Source organism: Barbus barbus (assembly GCF_936440315.1).
Source record: "Barbus barbus genome assembly, chromosome: 1".
Classification (NCBI taxonomy): domain Eukaryota; kingdom Metazoa; phylum Chordata; class Actinopteri; order Cypriniformes; family Cyprinidae; genus Barbus; species Barbus barbus.
The window spans coordinates 37786728-37805211 of NC_136729.1; the positions used below are offsets into that span (position 1 = coordinate 37786728).

The 18484-nt window shown below is 36.2% G+C and overlaps 2 protein-coding genes across 2 annotated transcripts in view; both read right to left on the reverse strand.

Annotated features, from left to right (window-relative positions):
* Positions 1-1978: 1978 nt before the first annotated feature.
* On the reverse strand, positions 1979-8347 carry LOC306875581 (epidermal retinol dehydrogenase 2-like). Its single transcript, XM_079426253.1, has 7 exons — positions 8165-8347; positions 7676-8014; positions 6928-7059; positions 6744-6843; positions 6509-6653; positions 3963-4088; positions 1979-3449 (listed from the first exon to the last, which is right to left on the reverse strand). The coding sequence occupies exons 2-7, from the start codon at positions 7994-7996 to the stop codon at positions 3353-3355; spliced, it is 921 nt and encodes a 306-aa protein (XP_079282379.1). The 5' UTR covers positions 7997-8014; positions 8165-8347; the 3' UTR covers positions 1979-3352.
* A 4495-nt stretch (positions 8348-12842) lies between these two features.
* LOC306870290 (proenkephalin-A-A-like) overlaps positions 12843-18484 on the reverse strand; it is a gene marked incomplete at both ends in the record, with an annotated part of 31599 nt that continues 25957 nt past the window's right edge. The window contains 2 exons of the mRNA XM_079417477.1: positions 12843-13484; positions 16918-17058. Coding sequence (XP_079273603.1) covers positions 12843-13484; positions 16918-17058 — 783 coding nt within the window. The remainder of the gene's footprint in view (positions 13485-16917; positions 17059-18484) is intronic.

Consider the following 18484-nt stretch of genomic DNA (forward strand, 5'->3'; position numbering starts at 1 on the left):
TAGTCTTAACATTATGAACATCCTTTGACATGCATACGGCCCCAGATTTATAACCGAGGCACTGTCTGTCAAAATTACAATAGACATAAGATAAAGGAAATTGCCTGGTGGTGATATCGGCTATTTCTACATAGAAGTTAGAAGAAAAAGAATGCCTTATTTTTTTTATTTTATTTTTTTATTATTATTTTTGTTTGTCCGTTTGTTTGTTTTATACAAAGCACAGCCTCAACTGAATAAACTGTTCCTCTCAGTTTATTCAGTGCCTCAGTGGGAAACCAAGACTTTGTGATACTGCAGTATTGGTGAGTGTCTGAAACTATATAAAAAAGTCTCTGCCCTGCCTGAGTGGAGGTCTGTGCATACTACTGTGCCTGAATAAGACACTGTGATAAATTCATAGTAAATACATATTTATAAAGCTTAATGCTGTATTTAAATCATCATCAATCATTAGTGAACTTGTGGGTTTTGTAGTCCTTCTTCATGCATGGCCCTACAAATTTGTGTCCACATAGTGGATCACCGCTCCCACAACAGATACTGCACTGAGATGTAATGCCCCAGCTAGTTTAGACCGCTTTAATGTTCTTGTCACAAGGCCAAGGGACAGTCTGATTCTACATTTAGAAGTCTAAATTATTATTTTTTTTATTTATTTATTTGTTTGGTGGTTTGTAACATTGAATTATTCCTCCTAGGTAAAAACAATAGGAAGCCTTTAATGTCCCTTCATTGGAATTACCGATATCCTGGGATTGTACACTCCTACTCATGTCATGATCCCTAATTTGTTAGTCATTTACAGATGAGTCACACCCTATTGCATTTTGAACATTGTTGACTCCACGATGAAACATGATTACATAAGATCAAAGAGACAATGTCATCGAAGACAGGACTCAAGATATAACAAAATGTTTAATTCATGTAAAAACCTAGTGCCAAATTAGCAGGCATTCGGAAAAAAAGAAAAAGAAAAAAACAACAAGAAATTCACATAAATTCTAACATTTTAAATAAATGTTCTCTGAAACAATAAAAGCAAGTGATTTAAGGAAATTCTGATCATTTCCTTCCAACACTTCAGTATAACTGCAGTATTCCGAAACCACACTGCCAAAAGCGCCTAAAAGCATTCTGCTTATACCCTAACACTGCGCCCCAGGTCTGCCTCCATTCTGGTGTAATGTATACCCACTTGTAACATTTCAATAAAATTATATATTTCAATCAAATAATAAATAATAAAATCATCACAAATGTAAATGTATGTTGATTTCAATTATATTTGAAGTAGTCATGTGTTGTCTCTTGTTGACACTGCATTGTAATTTATGATATATGTGTTTAAATGTAATTTTACATTAAATATATTAAGATATAAACATATATAAGTAAATACATTAATACATTTATATAATATAATGGTATAGATTTTAGCATAGACTTTATAGGATAGTATAGATTGTAGGATAGAAATTCCACTGAGACCAAAATGTAGGCCTATTTACTGCACTTCTCTAGTGTAGTTATACTAAATTTACACAATTCCTGTAGTATAAATAACGTTTTAGTGTTTTATGGTGCTGTTTTGTTTTCATAGTAGTGCATTGATTAAAAAAAAAAAAAATCCAATTCTCAGCAACCAATTGTAGCATACAGGCGACAGAGAAGTTAAGGCAATGATCAAAATGCCACAGATTTATAAAAAAACAAAATGAAAACAAGGTAATCCTAGAAGTCGGAAGTATCAAAAACAATGAAAAGGGAAAATGGAAAGAAATTAATGGAGAGATAGTGTGGTCTGTTCTGTGCATTCAACCCAGCCAAATGGAATGGCCAGAAGGAATTCTCTGGATAATGCGATACACATGCCAGATCTAAATACAAAGATGTGGTGGAGGAAGTGTACTGCTGCTGGCAGAGCCATGCCTTTGTTGTGGTCGATTATCCTGTAATGTGCAGGCTAAGGGTGAGGATTAAAATGCAGTAGATTTATTTAATAAATAAAAAAATAAGAATAATTTAAGTCATATGTATCAAAAAACAGGCAAAGGTAAACGTAACAGATCTGCTTAGCAAAGACAATAATCAGCCAACAAATGAAATAAACAGGGGTATAGATACAAGAGATAAGTAATTGAACAGGATACAGGTGAACAGAATGGCTGTCTGAAATCACCCCCATACCCTTAAATGGGGCACTGTTTGAAGGGAGAGCATTTGTAGTGGTGTCTGAAACCATAGTGGATGTTATCGAGTGTACTCATTCAATCCCATAATGCACCGCAATAATGAGTGTATAATAGATGCACACTCAATGAGTTGAGAATACCCATAATGCACTTAGAGGGTAGTGCCAAATTAATTCCTACATCTCACCAGATGATGACTCTTGCAGCTGAATCATCTATCCATCCATTTTCCAAACCGCTTGTCCAATGTGTGTACAGCGTAATATCATACAAGTACAAATTTCCCTTTTAATAAATTATTGGATATTTTATTAGATATTGTTAGATTTTTTACTGGAGCTGCCAGTTTGGTAAGTTATGATTATAAACTGCAACCACAAACTATGCTAAAGCGGCAGTCCTTCCCGTGTACTCAGTGTCTGAATTTGCTCACTTGTTCTCATTCACTCCTTCAAGTGGACTATAATAGTGGACTAATGTAGGGAATAGTGAATGAGGGTATAGGGGGCAATTTCAAACACAGCAAATGATTAACTATGGAAACCAACAAAGGAACACTAGCCACCAAGGACACAGAAACTAAGCACAGGAATTGAGAACATAAGGACAATGGAAAGCAATGAACATAAGAACAAAACAAAATATGAATAATGCACAAAATAAGAGTCGCAGAACAGATGATTTGTGACCAATATTATTATTATGCATTTATTAAGGAGCCATAATAATAAGCCAAGTCAATTGCTTGCATAATACAGTCAGCCATTAAATAATTAGAAAGTAGTTTGGTACTACTAAATACATAATAAAAAGAAAAAGAAAATCAACAGAAATAACTATCTACAATATGTAACCTAAAAGTTTTTCTTCATCAAAATGTTTTATTGGGTGCAAATTATGTGCAAATGGCTCAAGATGAGTTTATCGCTATTGTAAAAAAAAATAATAATAAAAAAATAAAAACTGGTTAATTGTAATGGTTAAAACAGTGCTGAATGTAAGAAGTGCTTTTATGCTTGTTTTATGTGTAACTATTCCATTCACTCTCTAGGTACTTTGTGGCAGAACACGGTTTTGTTTCCTCAAACATCTCAAAACATGTGATTTGTCCATCTGGTCCACTGGTTGGTTCTGAATTCCTCTGGTGGTGGAAATTATTTGATCTTTTTTCCATGGCCTTTGAACTTAGCCATAAAGTTGAACGCTCCTAGATATTCACCAAGCAGCACACCCATTTTAGTGGGTAAAAGACTGTGACAGAGTAAAAGACAGATGGAAAATGTTATACATGCAAACTGAAAGAAACACACACACACAAACAAATGAAACCATTTAAATTTCTCAATTATTTCTATTGCACCTGAACCAGAAAGCAGCGTTAGATTTTGGCTTCACTGAGAAAAAGACTTTAGTAGTCTTGCATGTGCCTGTCATACTGTTTGTGAAGAGACAGGCAAAAGACTACCCTAGATCATAAGGTTAAAATATAAGTTTGTTTTGTATTCTCACATTGTTGTAAATGAACAATGCCATACTCTTTATTATCCCTGTTTATTGTCAGAGCACAATAAGAAAAAAAAAAACATTTTACTGTATATATAGCTAATTTTTATTAAAACCCAATTGTGACAACGGTGATACCACACTATAAGTTGTATAGCTTTAGCATAGTAGCTATTTTATAACAGCTTAAAATGCTGTTATTATAATAGCTAAACATTAAATTAAAATAGATCTTTAACACTGAGGTCCAGCATGACTTACTTCTTCAAAACGATGGCAATGTAGATGCTTCGAGGCATATAAACATAAACCTGTTCCCTTCTAACAGCATCCACAATTTTCCTACACGCATACTCCGGCTCAAGAATAGGCATGATTCTGGGCCATCTGCAAAAAACACACATACACACCAGTATAAGCACTTTGTATTTGAAGACATTTACAAAGCAGATAAGAGGAACTACACGAATAATAAGGCATCCCAAGAAGCCCAAATATTACTCGCAAGTGACATTTAACTTCCCACATTCACTTCCAAAATATTCGCATATCTCTAGCTCCTTCTGTCTATCTATGAGGTATTTCATCTAATTTGAAAATACTTGTAGTTACCAATAATACTGTAGCACTCTTTGCTGAACACATTTTAGTTTTAATTTGAATTGAACAAATGTACAAAAGTAATCAAAAACCTCCTTAGAATCAAACAATGAAATGTATGTGTAAACTACACAGACCCTACAATATGCAAAATTATTAACATGATAAAGGCTGAATGAGAAAACTGACCATTGAATTTCAGTGTTTTCATGCACTGAACCCACCTGCAGCCCACCTTTTGGTTGTGAGAAATGTTAGACAATAGTTCCTAGTTGCATTTAGCATTGCTTTTTTCCCTATTGTCTGCAAACAGACCTGTAACCCATCTTTTCGACCAGCAATAAATTCCAAACAAACAAACACTCTTCCATGTTGAGAATAAGAGAAAAACACACTCACGCACAGATCTTAGAGAGCACTGGGTGAATTACATGACCTCTTATCGTATTATGTCTGTCCTACATGAGTGTCTCTTTCTCAAGCAAACTCACCGTTACTTTTATTTCATCATAATCCAGATGATAATTAAAACTGCATAATGCATATAGATATACAGAAACTCTGGATAAAAATGTTTCTATGTTTTTCAACATATTATATAACAATGAAATGCATGTTTAAGTGCACTGTATGTTTGTGTGCAGAACAGCCACTTGCTCTGCACTCTCTTACCTCCACTCATACAAATTTACATCCACTCCAAAAGCCTACAGTTATAAAGTGAGCCGTGACTCATACCACCACAGAAAGACACATTATCACTTTCTCATGTATTCACACATTTCATGTACATTGTTCCTCACTGGTAGAATGCTCTTAACCCTACAGACAGATGATTCCCTTATAATATTCAAGAAATGTTTAAAAAACTGCCATAAGAACATTACATTATCCGGTTGATGTTAAATGTATTAAAAAGAAAACTATGCTCACTAGGGTTGGGCCGATAGATAATGCCATCGTCCATCGCCGATGGCTGACAGACATCACGATGTTGAGCCAGCATCGTGATTTCTTTCCCCACCCCCTTTTCCGCAATCTACCACATCCCAATTCCGAGTTCGGATGGGAAATAAAGTATACTACGGAACCCCTAAGGGAAATAAATAGCCTACGAGAAAAAAAATAGTAGTGTCCTATCATCTCTCATTACTCTGTGTATGTGGTAAGTGAACTTTCATGTACTGTAATGTAACAGGCTGCTACTGTAGCAAGTGGCTAACCATGTCCCTTTAGTGGCTCCGTATAACTCGTTATTTGTTTTCCGTGCGTTTCTGCATACGGATTCACCCTTCAGGCACACCCCTAACCCTGCCCCCCGATGTCATCGTCCATCACGATGTTTCACTGTAGACATCGTCCGATGCCAATTTGTTAGGTATCGCTCAACCCTAATGCTCACTATTTCGTATTGTTCTAGCAAGTACTCTTATAGATTTTGTATTTTTAACACTTCTCATGTGATTCTTTCTATAGGATGAAACACTTTTTTATTTCTCATTTGTAAGCTGCTTTGGATAAAAGTATCTATTAAATATAAAGTTCTGTAATGATACTCTAGATGGCACAGGCCAATATGTTCTAACTCAATCTGATGTAATTACATCATCATTCAAATGGTGCAGTTGATTGGTTTCTTTTCACATAAGTAGTCAATGAGCTTGCTGCTCAACATTTAAATACTTGGATATTGCTTGCTGTAGCAGTTGCAGCGTGCTCAGAAACCCTCCACCTTCCCCAGCTCCACCTGTATAGATCTGCTACAGGTTAATTTTATGCGTGTTACATATGGGGGTTATTTCATATATGTTATATGTGCAGCAGCAGTATTTTCTACATGCTCACAGTAGCAGGTCTGTGGACGTACTGGCAGTAGTATTTGCTGTGCCGCAGCAGTGTAGTAGATCTATTCCGCCAAGACCAAACACATTAACATTGACATGTATATTATCATGCTAAACTCTCTGAGAGTTGTCATGACAGAAATTAATAATATGTAAAATTACATGCTTCTACAATGTACTGAGGCAGGTTGTACATGCTACATTGTCACAGATCTAGCATTCATAAATTATGCAGCCATGTCCACAGGTTTATCATAAAAAAAAAATTAAAAATAAACTGTGCTGAGCAATACAGAAAATGTTTGGTTAAGTAGGCAGGAAAAGTAGGTTATGTTTATTTTTTAGAAACAGTATGTTTCTTACTTTGTGTTGGCACCATCAAACATGCCAGTGTTAATGAAAAATGGGCAGACTATGGTGGTCTTCACTCCATCACAGCCCATGGCCAGCAGCTCTAGTGCCATAGACTCAGCAAAGCCAACTGCAGCAAACTTACTTGCACAATAATCTGTACAAAACATTCAAAATCACAATTGTCATATGAAATGTGTACTTATTTCTAAGTGAGAGATTTACATTATTAACTGAGAACATCTACCTGCCAGTCCATTTACTCCAATAAGTCCAGCGGAGCTTGCAATACTGACCAAATGGCCATGATTAGCAGCAATCATTGCTGGCAGAAATGCCTTGTACATCTAAGAGGAGATATAGTCTATCATGCATGCTTTGGCATCATTTAGAGGCAAACAGACAGACAGATAAATAGATAGTATACATACCCAGAAATGTGCCAGACTATTGACCTCCATAGACTTCTCTATGAGTGAATCAGGAGATTCCATGAACTTCTTCCCAGTAACGATTCCTGCATTATTTATCAAAATTGTGATATCACCAACCTCACGCTTTACCTTAATAAAACAAAGGGATTGATAATGAATTACGCAAGAGCTTATTAGACTGTCAAAATGTAAACTCACTAAAATTTAACACTTAAGGGATTACTGTCCTAAAGTTGAAAGTGTCAAAGAGGTGCCAAAGTTGAACTTAGTCACAGCAGTTCATTGTGGTTTTTCAACCATTTTGATTATACTTACTAATTACGAAAATGCAGCTGAAACCATAAAAAATTATTAATAGACACTGTTATAATGATCCAACATTTTACAGTGTACTGAAAATAAACGTTTAAGCAAAAGAGAGTGGATGTTTATAGTCATAACATTTATGGTCATTACAAATTTGGCACTTATGTGGCACACCTGTGTCCTTGTCCTGTGACACACAATGCCATTATTTTCCTGACCTCCAATAAATTAAAAGGCAATTCCCATTAAAATTGACAGATAAATGAATCCTAATACACATAAAGCATGAATGTGAAATATATATACAATATACCGAGTCTAGGCCTATGTCCAGTTGTCAGCTATGTACACTGCAGTTACCTACACAAGTATGTAGACGGAAGATTACATATGTAGTGTACTATATGTCTTTGTACTGAAGTGCAACCGTGTATTTTACCTGGTTTGCGATTCTGTACACTTCCTCGCGGTCGCTGCAGTCGCAGGTATATGTGTACGCTCGCGCACCGTACGTTTCTTTAATCATATGAGAAGTCTCTTTATTACCGTCCTCATTAATATCCCACAGCACAAGGCGCGCGCCCAGGCGCGCGAACTCCAGGGCCATGAGACGACCTATTCCGCTGCCCGCCCCGGTCAGCAACACGATCTCCTCGGTCACATTCTTCTTTCGAGGCGGTATAAATAACCTAACGAATGCTTCTAAGCTGTAGACCAGTGACATCAAAAGCACCTGTAGAGTCTCCAAGAGGAAGTTCATGATGATGATGAATAGATCCTAGAGTCAATGGTTATACGTTTAGCAAGTTTATTAATTTTTTCAACAATTGTAAATTTATGATGTCATCACAAATTAATAATTTAGGCGAAAGTTATCATGTAGTCGTATTTACTCGTTGTCTATTAATGCGCAACAACTGCGTCTTACCTCACTGTTTTCGATTAGCGCTCACTAATAAAACAGCAGGTTTGTTCCATTCATTTAGAATCTAACCGAGTGGATGGATGATCGACCTTCGCTCTGGCTGTCCAATTATTACCCTTCGTGTTTACCGAAAGACAAAGTTCAGTATTTGTGTAGCAAGAGAAGCCTACTAACGGGACAGGATGTGATGGGCGCGGCATATGTTTAACCATTTGACGCCCGCGAGTTTCCTTAACGCGCATAGGAGAAAATAAACTGGCTGACTATTAAATTAAACCTTTATCATTTGCCTTGAATAAATTCATAAAGTGAATTACAGCTGCAGGCAGCTCATTTTATTATAGTGATGGAATTAATATGCAACATTTACAAATCTTTTCTAAGCTAGCATTGTCAGGAAAACTTGTTCTGTAACAATATTATACAAGAAAGGTCTGCTCAAGCAAACATTGATAACCATAATCATAACAATAACAATAGTTTATAACAAAAAGAGAGCGAGAGAGAGAGAATAGAAAGCAGAGTATCACTAACATCAGTGTAGCCTAACAATATAATCGACGTCACTTACTGTGAATTTTGCCCAGCTGATGAATGATTGGCTAAAAACAGAACTGCAGCACATACATACACTGAATGTTTTCGTCTGTTATGTGGATGCTGGCTATTTAGTTACAGTTAGGTTATCATTCTTGTATGGTTTGAACAAGCATTTAGTTATTAGGTTACACTCCAAATAAACTGTATGAAAGATACTTGTGAATCATGAGACTTCTCACATTCACAGAACAAAGGTTAGCCTATATCTTGTCTTGATACCATTGCCTTTCATAGCCTTTAAAGGCCCGTTCACACCAAAAACGATAAGTATAGATAACGATACAGTTCTAAAAATCGTTCTCAATATTAAAGAATAGCAGAGTCCACACCACAACTATAAAGGCACAGAGAAACGATATCGTTGGAATCACTTTCAGAATGTTTTTTTTCCAGCTGATGAAAACTGACATCCAATCAGAATCCATCTGCTAAGGAGCTCGAGAATTTAAAGAGGCAGACGTGGCGTGCGCTTAGAATAAACAGATGATATCGTTCGCCGGTGTGGACGCTAATATCTGATATCTTTATAGTTATCGTCCTTGGTGTGAACGGGCCTTAAGTGACAAACAGTGCAATAAAAGTGGGATTTGGAAAGAACACTTACTACTATTTACTGATATTACTGAGTGAACTAGAACCTACAGCTTGCTTGATAACCTTAATTGATTTTATATACAGTGTACAAAAAATACATAATACTTTTAATTAACGCATGACAGACCTCTTGTTTAGCAATCACAGGGCTTTGCTAAGGATCAAAGGTAAGAAACATCTGGCTTAGATGCCACGTGTAAAATACATTCAAATAGAGACAGTGATAACATGCTGTATTTATTGCTTCTTCACACTAGTGGTGCTTAATCTGTATAACAAAGACCTTGCATGGTGAATTATTATTATTATTATTAAATAATGCCATAAAGATTTGCATGCGCAGGGTAAGATTTTTGAAAGTTTAAATCACTTTTCAAGCGCAAGAAAAAAGGATTTTGCAGCATTTTGCTGTTACTCGTAAGTGTAATTCATGTATTGTGAAACTGCAGCTTCATGCTAACACAAAATAAATATGATCTGCATTCTTATGACTTCCATTTTTCCGTGCTTACACTTTTGGCATGTTTTTTCGCCAAAATACAGTCAAAAGCACTGCAAGCCCGTGAACAGTGATTTGCAAGCGAAAACAACAGTTTAAAGAACTGCAAAACGGATTGACCGCATAGAACCAATCTGTATGTGTAAAAAAACAGACTTGTTGACTTGTTGTGTATGTAGGGCAAAACGTTTCCAAAATAATCCGATATGTACAGCTCCATCTTTCTTTTATCTGCGCTTACAGTTTTGGCACGATTCTCTCACTAACTGAGTTTTGCAAGCATGAGGGGGAGGGCGGGTCCACCTTCTTTTTTTAGCCAATCAAATTAGGCTCTGGCTGACTCTCCATTTACTCTGATCTGATTGGTTCAAATAAACACTTCATACGCCAAGACATTTATCTTCATTTAGTTTGGGAACATTCTCGCTGCCAGAATGATACTTTTAACATACACATACAGTAAAAATAAATAAATACCAACTTAATTAAAACATGATATTTTAAAAGTTGTGTACCATTAGGCTATGTTTTCATACTGAATTTCGAGCTGTGTAGTATCCTTCTCCTCCTAAACAGGCTATATGATATATTTAGTTTGTAATATTATATTGTAATTTTGATGATAATTAAAGAAGGCCTAATATCTGCACTAGCCTAATACATGCATAATTTCACCTGTCTACTGATCAGGGATGGTTACATTTTTTAATAATAATTGAACCAACAGAAGCAACAGTGATATTTTTTTGTTTAACATGTTGCAATTTAAGGGGACTTTACAAAATATTACAAAACTATTTATTATATATTTATCTCTAACTTATTCACTATTTATCATCTGTAATACCACCGTGTAACCACTAGATGACTGTTTATCTCTCTATATATAAACACATGGGAACTTTGGATTCCCACATAATTAGCTACTTGAATTTGGATATAGGCCTATATTTAGACATGATTAAATACATATTATTACATATGCAAGTTTTTGCATTAGTCAAATCTGGTCACAAAGAAAGCATTTTGTTACTCATTTTTGTTTCATATAATAGCTTGATCAGTCACATGAAAGTAATCAGAATCAATACTGGAATTTCAAAATATACAATTGAGTGTTAAAAACCATAAACAGAGACATGGTTTGAAAAATTGACAAATTCAGATTTAAGTAGCTTTATTGGCATAGCAAAAAAAAAGGTTTTACAAAGTGTAGCACTCTGTGTTGAGTATTGTCCCATAACATGATTTTAATTATAAAGTTTAACATCAGTGGTGTAAGTAGATTATGAAATTTCAATGTAAAGCAAAACCAAACCAAGTAATGTTAACACCAGCTCGTAATTCAATATGAACACATGGGAGTCTAGCCTAAAGGAACACAACTTATAAAATATCATGTTTTAATTAAGTTTATTAAGGTATTAAGGTATTTATTTGTTTATTTAATTAACTAATTGTTTATTTATTTTTACTGTATGTGTACGTTAAAAGTATCGAGAACTTTCCCGAACTAAATTAAAATAAATGTCTTGGCTTAGATGTGTTTATTTGAACCAATCAGATAAGAGTAAATGGAGAGTCAGCGAGAGCCTCATTGATTGGCTACAAAAAAAGGTGGACCTGCCCTTTGCAAGCATGAGGGCATGCTTGCAAAACTCAAAAAAAAAGTTAGTGAGAGAATCGTGCCAAAATTGTAAGCGCAGATAAAAGAAAGACGGAGCTGTTCATATCAGATTATTTCGGGAACTTTTTGCCCTACATACACAACAAGTAATTTAGACATTTGACAGTCTGTTTTTTTACACATACAGATTGGTTCTACGCGGTTAATCCATTTTGCAGTTCTTTAAACTGTTGTTTTCGCTTGCAAATCATTGTTCACGGGCTTGCAGTGCTTTTGACCGTATTTTGGCAAAAAAACCTTGCCAAAAATCTAAGCGCAGAAAAATGGAAGTCATAAGAATGCAGATCATATTTATTTTGTGTTAGCATGAAGCTGCAGTTTCACAATACATGAATTACACTTACGAGTAACAGCAAAATGCTGCAAATCATTTTTTCTTGCACTTGAAACACAAATGACACCTTTACAAAGCTTCTCTTGCACATGCAAATTTAATTTACGCTTACAGTCTTATGTACACTTTCACAAATCTTACCCTGCACATGCAAATCTTTATGGCATTATTTTACCTTCATATGCATTACCTTTTGACTTGATTGTATGAGTTCCATGATGATAGTCATGCCATTAGTAGAAGTGCTTTTCACTTCTAACTCACATCATGAAACATGCAATTACACTGCCACTTCAAATAAGCGTGTTTGGTCCGAATCATTATCTCAGCACAGTTCAGAAGAGGTAATGCAACTTGCTTATACTCACTAACAAAAGGCTGCTGAGCCACATACCTCAGACAGAAAATGCTGATGTGCACAAAAAAATAGCCTTTCTATTCAAGACAAACATTCTAGTGCAGTTTCGAGCAGTTTATTCAAGCTATACAGCAAATGACAATATTCAGACTGGTACCCAAAAAAATATACATCTGTGTAAAAGACAAGTGTCATGAAGAAATAATCACCATGTAATGGAGAAATAAATGTCTGTCTTGTTTTCTCTAAAATGTTCCTCTTTTAAGACTGAATGAATGTCTCATGCAAACCAGGATTGTAGTGTTGATTAAAAAAGGACAATGGTTGTGATACAGCATTTGTCAGAAGTAGGTCATCCTGATTATTAAAATCTGCTACACAACTTGTAAATGTAAATTTGAATTCAGATTCGATATGTAATGTTAAGACAATATATCCATGGTCTTTTAGGTCTTTAATTTCACATTAAATCATATCACCACAATAAAGACATAAACACTTCATTAAAACATTATGAGTACATTTAAAGCGTGTCTCCTCTTTTGGTTCTCAGGTGGTATTTAAGGGGCTAGAGAGGAAGTGGTCTAGGGCACAGGAGAAAAGACCATCTTAATATCCCATGAATCCACCATACCTCTTTTCTATCTCTGATGAATTTTCATCTTCATCTTCCTCTTGGGAGCGTTTTAAGAAGCGACCATAGCGTTTAGACTCCTGCCACCACTGTGGTCGATCTACACGCCTCATGAAGCCCCCATATCGTTTTTGTAGTGCCTTAACCCCACTTTCCAAGTCATAAAGCTGTCCCCTCTTCATAAAGCCCCCATAACGTTTTGCCATACCCTTTACACCCTGTGCTTCTCCCTTTGAATCAAGGACGTCTGTCAGAGCCTTCTCCACCCTCTCGCCATCAGACTCAACTTGATTTGCCAGCAATTCAACATCATGATTAGTCAGGATTGCTCTGCCATGGTCAACGTCCTCTGGCTCCAGCCCATAGAGTTCTGCAGTCTTCTTCATGAATCCTCCATAACGCTTCATGAAGCCTCCATAACGCTTCATAAAACCACCATACCGCTTCATGAAGCCACCATATTTTTTGTCTACAGGGTGCTGTTGGGTGTCCAAGTGTTCTGTTTCTGTGGATGCTCGGTTACCCCCAGGAGTGTTATCAGCATTCTGCATAAAATGGTTGCACAAACTCCAAGAGCTGCCTGCACTCAGATGCTCCTCACACTCCACCACGCATTCCTGTGAAAAACGTGAAAATATAGTCAATAGCCCCTTTCACACAGTAATACCAGTAAATTGCCATAAAATTACCGTAACGACTTTACCAGTAAATTAAAAAATATGCTGTTCACACATTTAACAACATTCCGTCTTTTTTCCGGAAAAGCACCATTCACACATTTCAAATTACCGGTAAATTCTGTGACATCATTAACCAGAAATGACCTCTTAACGGCTGTGCCTTCCGGTGTTGTGTTTGTAAACATGAAGGGGTATACGTGGTCAGTGTTTTTGTTGATGTTTTCATTTTGTATCAAACGTTCACATTCACGCAGCGATTTTGGCCCAGAGACATCGCATTACACGACTTCAAACCAAACTACACAGCGCGGAGTAAATGCGAATGTTATGATTGGCCCAGAGCCGCTGAATTTTTGAATTTCAACGGCTCTGGATTGGCCCAAAGTACACGTCTTACGTCTTACATCACCACGTTATGAAATTGTATGTCCTCATACCGGTTATCTTCATTCTGCGTTCACACACAGCAGAATTCCGGCAATTTACTGGTAATGTTACAACTTCTCATACCGGTAAATTGCCGGAACGAATTTACCAGTATTTCTGAAAAGGTCCTGTTTACACATGATCTCTTTACGGCAATTTACTGGTCATTTTTCAGAAAAGTCTGTATGTGTGAAAGGGGCTAGTGAGACATAAAGAAAATTATGTATAATATAATAATAATAAATATAATAAAATAATGGATGTCTCTTTTGCCCAGACACTTACGTTAAAAGAGGATATTAAACACTTGCTTAAACACACTTTTTTTTTCTCCCTCAGCCTTCATCTCCCAATTCATAACTGGGCAATATGCAAATGAGTGAGTGTGTTTTGGGTGATATGGGGATGAGTAGGTGTAGAGTGTGTGCTAAGCTTGTGGGAAACCATGGAAACACTATACAGAGTGACATACTGAATTTGAACAAAATACACCAATACCCTAGTCTCTCCAACACACAAACATCAATTTTTTAATTATATAACATCTGGTGAACTCAGAAACATGGAGAGAGCAGGATCCAGTTGCCTATTATTTAATGTTATAAAATAACAAAAGTACACAAAAGACTGGAACCAGGAAACGAAACAAAAGGGCTTTTATATGGCATATACTGTATATACCAGGGATAGCTCCTGTCATGCCAAACGACAACAAAACAATAATCAAATTTCAGCCGATGGATGACAGGACGATGGTCCAGGATTTTGCGGTGAACGTGGGCCTGGGCTCTCGGGCAGTGGAGGAACTGGAGACCACAGGGAAGCAGGAGACCACCACAGTGGAGCAGAGATCACCACTGCAGAGCAAGTGACCACAGAGGCGCCGGCAGACCAGAACACCACAGCAAAGCCAAAGACCACCATGGCTGAGAAGAATACCTCAGCAGAGAACGAGACCACAGGGGTGTTGGCAGATCAGAGCACCACAGCAGAGAAACAGACCACCACGACGGAATCAGTAGAGCTGGGACATATCATGATTTTTTTATTCAAAACAAGTGTTTGAGCCAAGAGGCAACCTCCAGGTCTCGGTCTTGAAACCAGCACAGAAGTGACTTAAACTGCAATTCATCGACTGGCCGCTAGAGGCTGGCTCCAAAAGGGAGTCAGTCCCACTCCCCATGTTAAAATGTTCAACTTTACATAAAGAAAAAAAACATGTTTACAGCCTGGTACAAAAAGTGGTTTTGGTCTATACAGCTAATTTTGCCCTTCATGACAACTCTGAGGGTGGTGAATTTTTTTTATTACTCATCCGTTTAAATTATATTAAGCCTTAAAGTTCTGCATAATTAAGGGCGTGGCCACTTGAGTGACCTGTGGATTGCAGCTGCTGTCACCACTGTCGCGCTAGGTGGGCGTGGTTTCAGCAACCAGCTCCACCCACGACCCGCCTTTTTGCCCATTTTCGATTATCCGGGAGTGACGCGCAGCCAAGATGGCGACGGCCGGCTCGCCTACTTTTTTTTTTACAGTCTATGGTTTGAGCACACAATCCCTCCTAGTCCACATAGCCAACCAGACCACAGTACGATTCAGTGTTGGCCATAACTTGTCGAAAGCTCATGAGTTCATCTGCTGCCTTCATAATTGGTCAGGTCTTCCAATTATGAATGTTGAAACTAAACACTAAAAGTCCATAACACAAGCACAAATAACAGGACAACAAATGTATAATTCTGTTTACCGAAAATTTTCACACACTGACAAGAATACATCCATGATGTTCAACCATGTTCAAATGTTATTTTCACTTCCTCATGCTTTTTTTTTTTTTTGTCTTGTGTAAAACAAATTAAAATCAAATTTTTTTGTATCTTTGTGTGTGTGTGTGCGTCATTCAATAAAAATAGCCTAAAGGTGATGTCAGAGTTTTATATTTATTTATTTTGGCAAAATGTTACAATTGCTGACATTTATTTGAACACTTAACACTTAGCCTAATTGTTCTGCAAGAATGTCAGAGTTCCAGACTTATTTAGATGAAAATTATTAACAGAAAGTGTGATCTTATGAATTGTTGCTTTAAATCAAGTAGGTCTATAGCTCTTTTAAGATGTATACGATTCTGCTATAAAATTTAAATTACTTGATCACGCCATTATTCTTTTGAGCCATTAGGTGATTAATATTAACAGCTGAGAACATCTTTCTGTTCCGACAACGCAATTTTCAGCTCGCTGTTCTTTAGGATTTAGGGTAAATTAGTGCAGCCTAGTGGTGGTCTGTCTCACAAACAGTCTGGTGCGTTTCACGATTTCAGACTTTTTTTTTTCTCTCTTTCTCAGATCAGTTCTTTGTCACATTAATAGCTGGCTGTAAAATCCAGAAATTTCAATCCTGGCCATGTAAATCGCTGCAAAATATAATTTTAAATTCACTAAATTTGTTGCCACTGCTGAAAATAAATAGCTACTCACCCTATAGTAGCCTACATAGAACTGTTCTTAGAAAAAAATATATTCTAAAATGTCTATTCAGCTTTTTGTAAGCAAGAGTTCATGCGTATAATCTTCCATCTTTTTTTTCGAATAAGTCATTACGAATTACTTAATAAATTAGCTAATTTAATAATGGTCTACAATGACAGTCTACAATGATTAATCTGATAAATTAGCTTCTCCAGAGTGTTGCAATAATTAATGAAATCACAGTTTATTTGTTTTAATTAAATATAAAAAGACTTATGTAAACATGTATGCAAATACCTTAAATAAAAAATAATAGTAATACTTTAGCAAAAGGGCGCTTCAGATAAGACATCAATATTTTGAATTGCCTGTATACCTTTGTATTTTTACAGGATTGAATTCCAAATAAGTAGCTTTTCACATAGGCTATGCGCGGTTTTATTTATGTACGTGCAGTAAAACAGTAGACTTACTATTGAGTGTATTTTTATGAGTTGAAGAGGCAGTTGCTGCGAGCAGTACGCGCAGTCTTCGCCACAGTCCGCGCTCGCTGTCAGCGTCAGATACGCGCTCAGCAACAGTGTCCACCTGGAGTTTACAGGAACTGTCAGGGTCTTTAGCGGAAAAGAAATAACAGATTACACTAATAATGCTTCCTATAAATGTATTCAAATTAGTGGCATGAAAACAAACAATTCGAAATTCATATCACTGGAAATACAAAAAAAAAAAAAAAAAACCAAAAACAAAAAGACATTTTGTATTTAAGCAGGTTTACTAACCTTCATGACGGCGCAAATTACTCCAGTCTGTTTGGTGCATGTAAAATCTGGTCAATACTAAACGTACATGTGTGCGTTACTCCCTAGAGTGCATTGAGTGTTTGGAGATTTGGAGAGAGAGAGAGAGAGAGAGAGAGAGAGAGATACGGGGGGGGGGGGCGGCATATGGGGATATTGAATCAGCTTAGAAAACCAATATGATCACTACACAAAAATAAGCCAATTTATGCAGTGAAATTCTTACTCTAGAAGATATAGTTCCTGACAAAACAGCAATATTATGCGTGAAAACAACAATCGACTGTGGGAGCTGCGGTGTGTACAACCGCCTTAAATTTATTGTTAACTGATGTGCAAATGATGAACTAAATCATAATGATATTTTTTTCTTGAGATTATTCATGAACAATGTGCAGTGTTTGACAACGGTTTATTTCTCTTCATAAAGCACATTTATGTCTGCAAATCAGATTGTTCTTGGTGGTTGTGAAAATATCCGCAATATTTCTGCATTGATTACTAATAAAATGTGTTGGTTTCAGTTAAGCTCAGAAATAAACAAACGTAATTAGACTCAACTAATAATACAAACAGTTTTATGTTATTATTTTATACTTTTCACATGTTTCACATCATAGATGAACCATTCACAGTATGGAGTAACTGAACCCTTGAATTTAGTGGCTTCTACCCTCCCTTTAGCAGCAAATCCTGCACCAAATGTTTCAGTGGGGGAGATATCAAGAGTTCTTTAATGGCCATATAAATATTACATGTGTTATGTGGTTAAATGTTTTTCCTTAATTCCTCATCTGACAGTGCAACAACAAACAGTAATAACAATGAATTAAGGACATACACATACATGATGATGATGATAAAAATAATAATAAAATGTAAAAGAAAAATAAAAGAAAACAATAAAAAGAAAACACAATATATGGAAGATAGAGAGAAAGATTAAAGCAAACATAAAAACAAAACAACAACAACAACAACAACAATATACAATGTTAACAGAAGCTGTAGTCCTAGAGTATAGTGCAATTTCTGCATATGTCTGTCTGTCAGGTAGAAAATAGAATATGGTAGAAATAAGAATAAAGTATACATCTTATTTCTTTTTTATTTTATTTTTTTCAAAATATATGAAAACTCTACAATGTACACAGACGCTGAATTGTATGTATTTAGTGCAATTTCTGTATGTTTCTGTGTATGCAGACTCTCCAATTGTCCTTCTTCAGTAGCCGGATTG

What these genes read in the sequence shown, in the direction of transcription:
- LOC306875581 (XM_079426253.1), bottom strand. Translation starts at nt 7,996, where the DNA reads ATGAACTTCCTCTTGGAGACTCTACAGGTGCTTTTGATGTCACTGGTC. An exon ending in TGGAGTAAATGGACTGGCAG is followed by an intron (nt 6,654 to 6,743) that starts GTAGATGTTCTC and finishes TGTTTTGTACAG; the next exon opens with ATTATTGTGCAAGTAAGTTT. An exon ending in ATTGCCATCGTTTTGAAGAA is followed by an intron (nt 3,450 to 3,962) that starts GTAAGTCATGCT and finishes ACTCTGTCACAG; the next exon opens with TCTTTTACCCACTAAAATGG.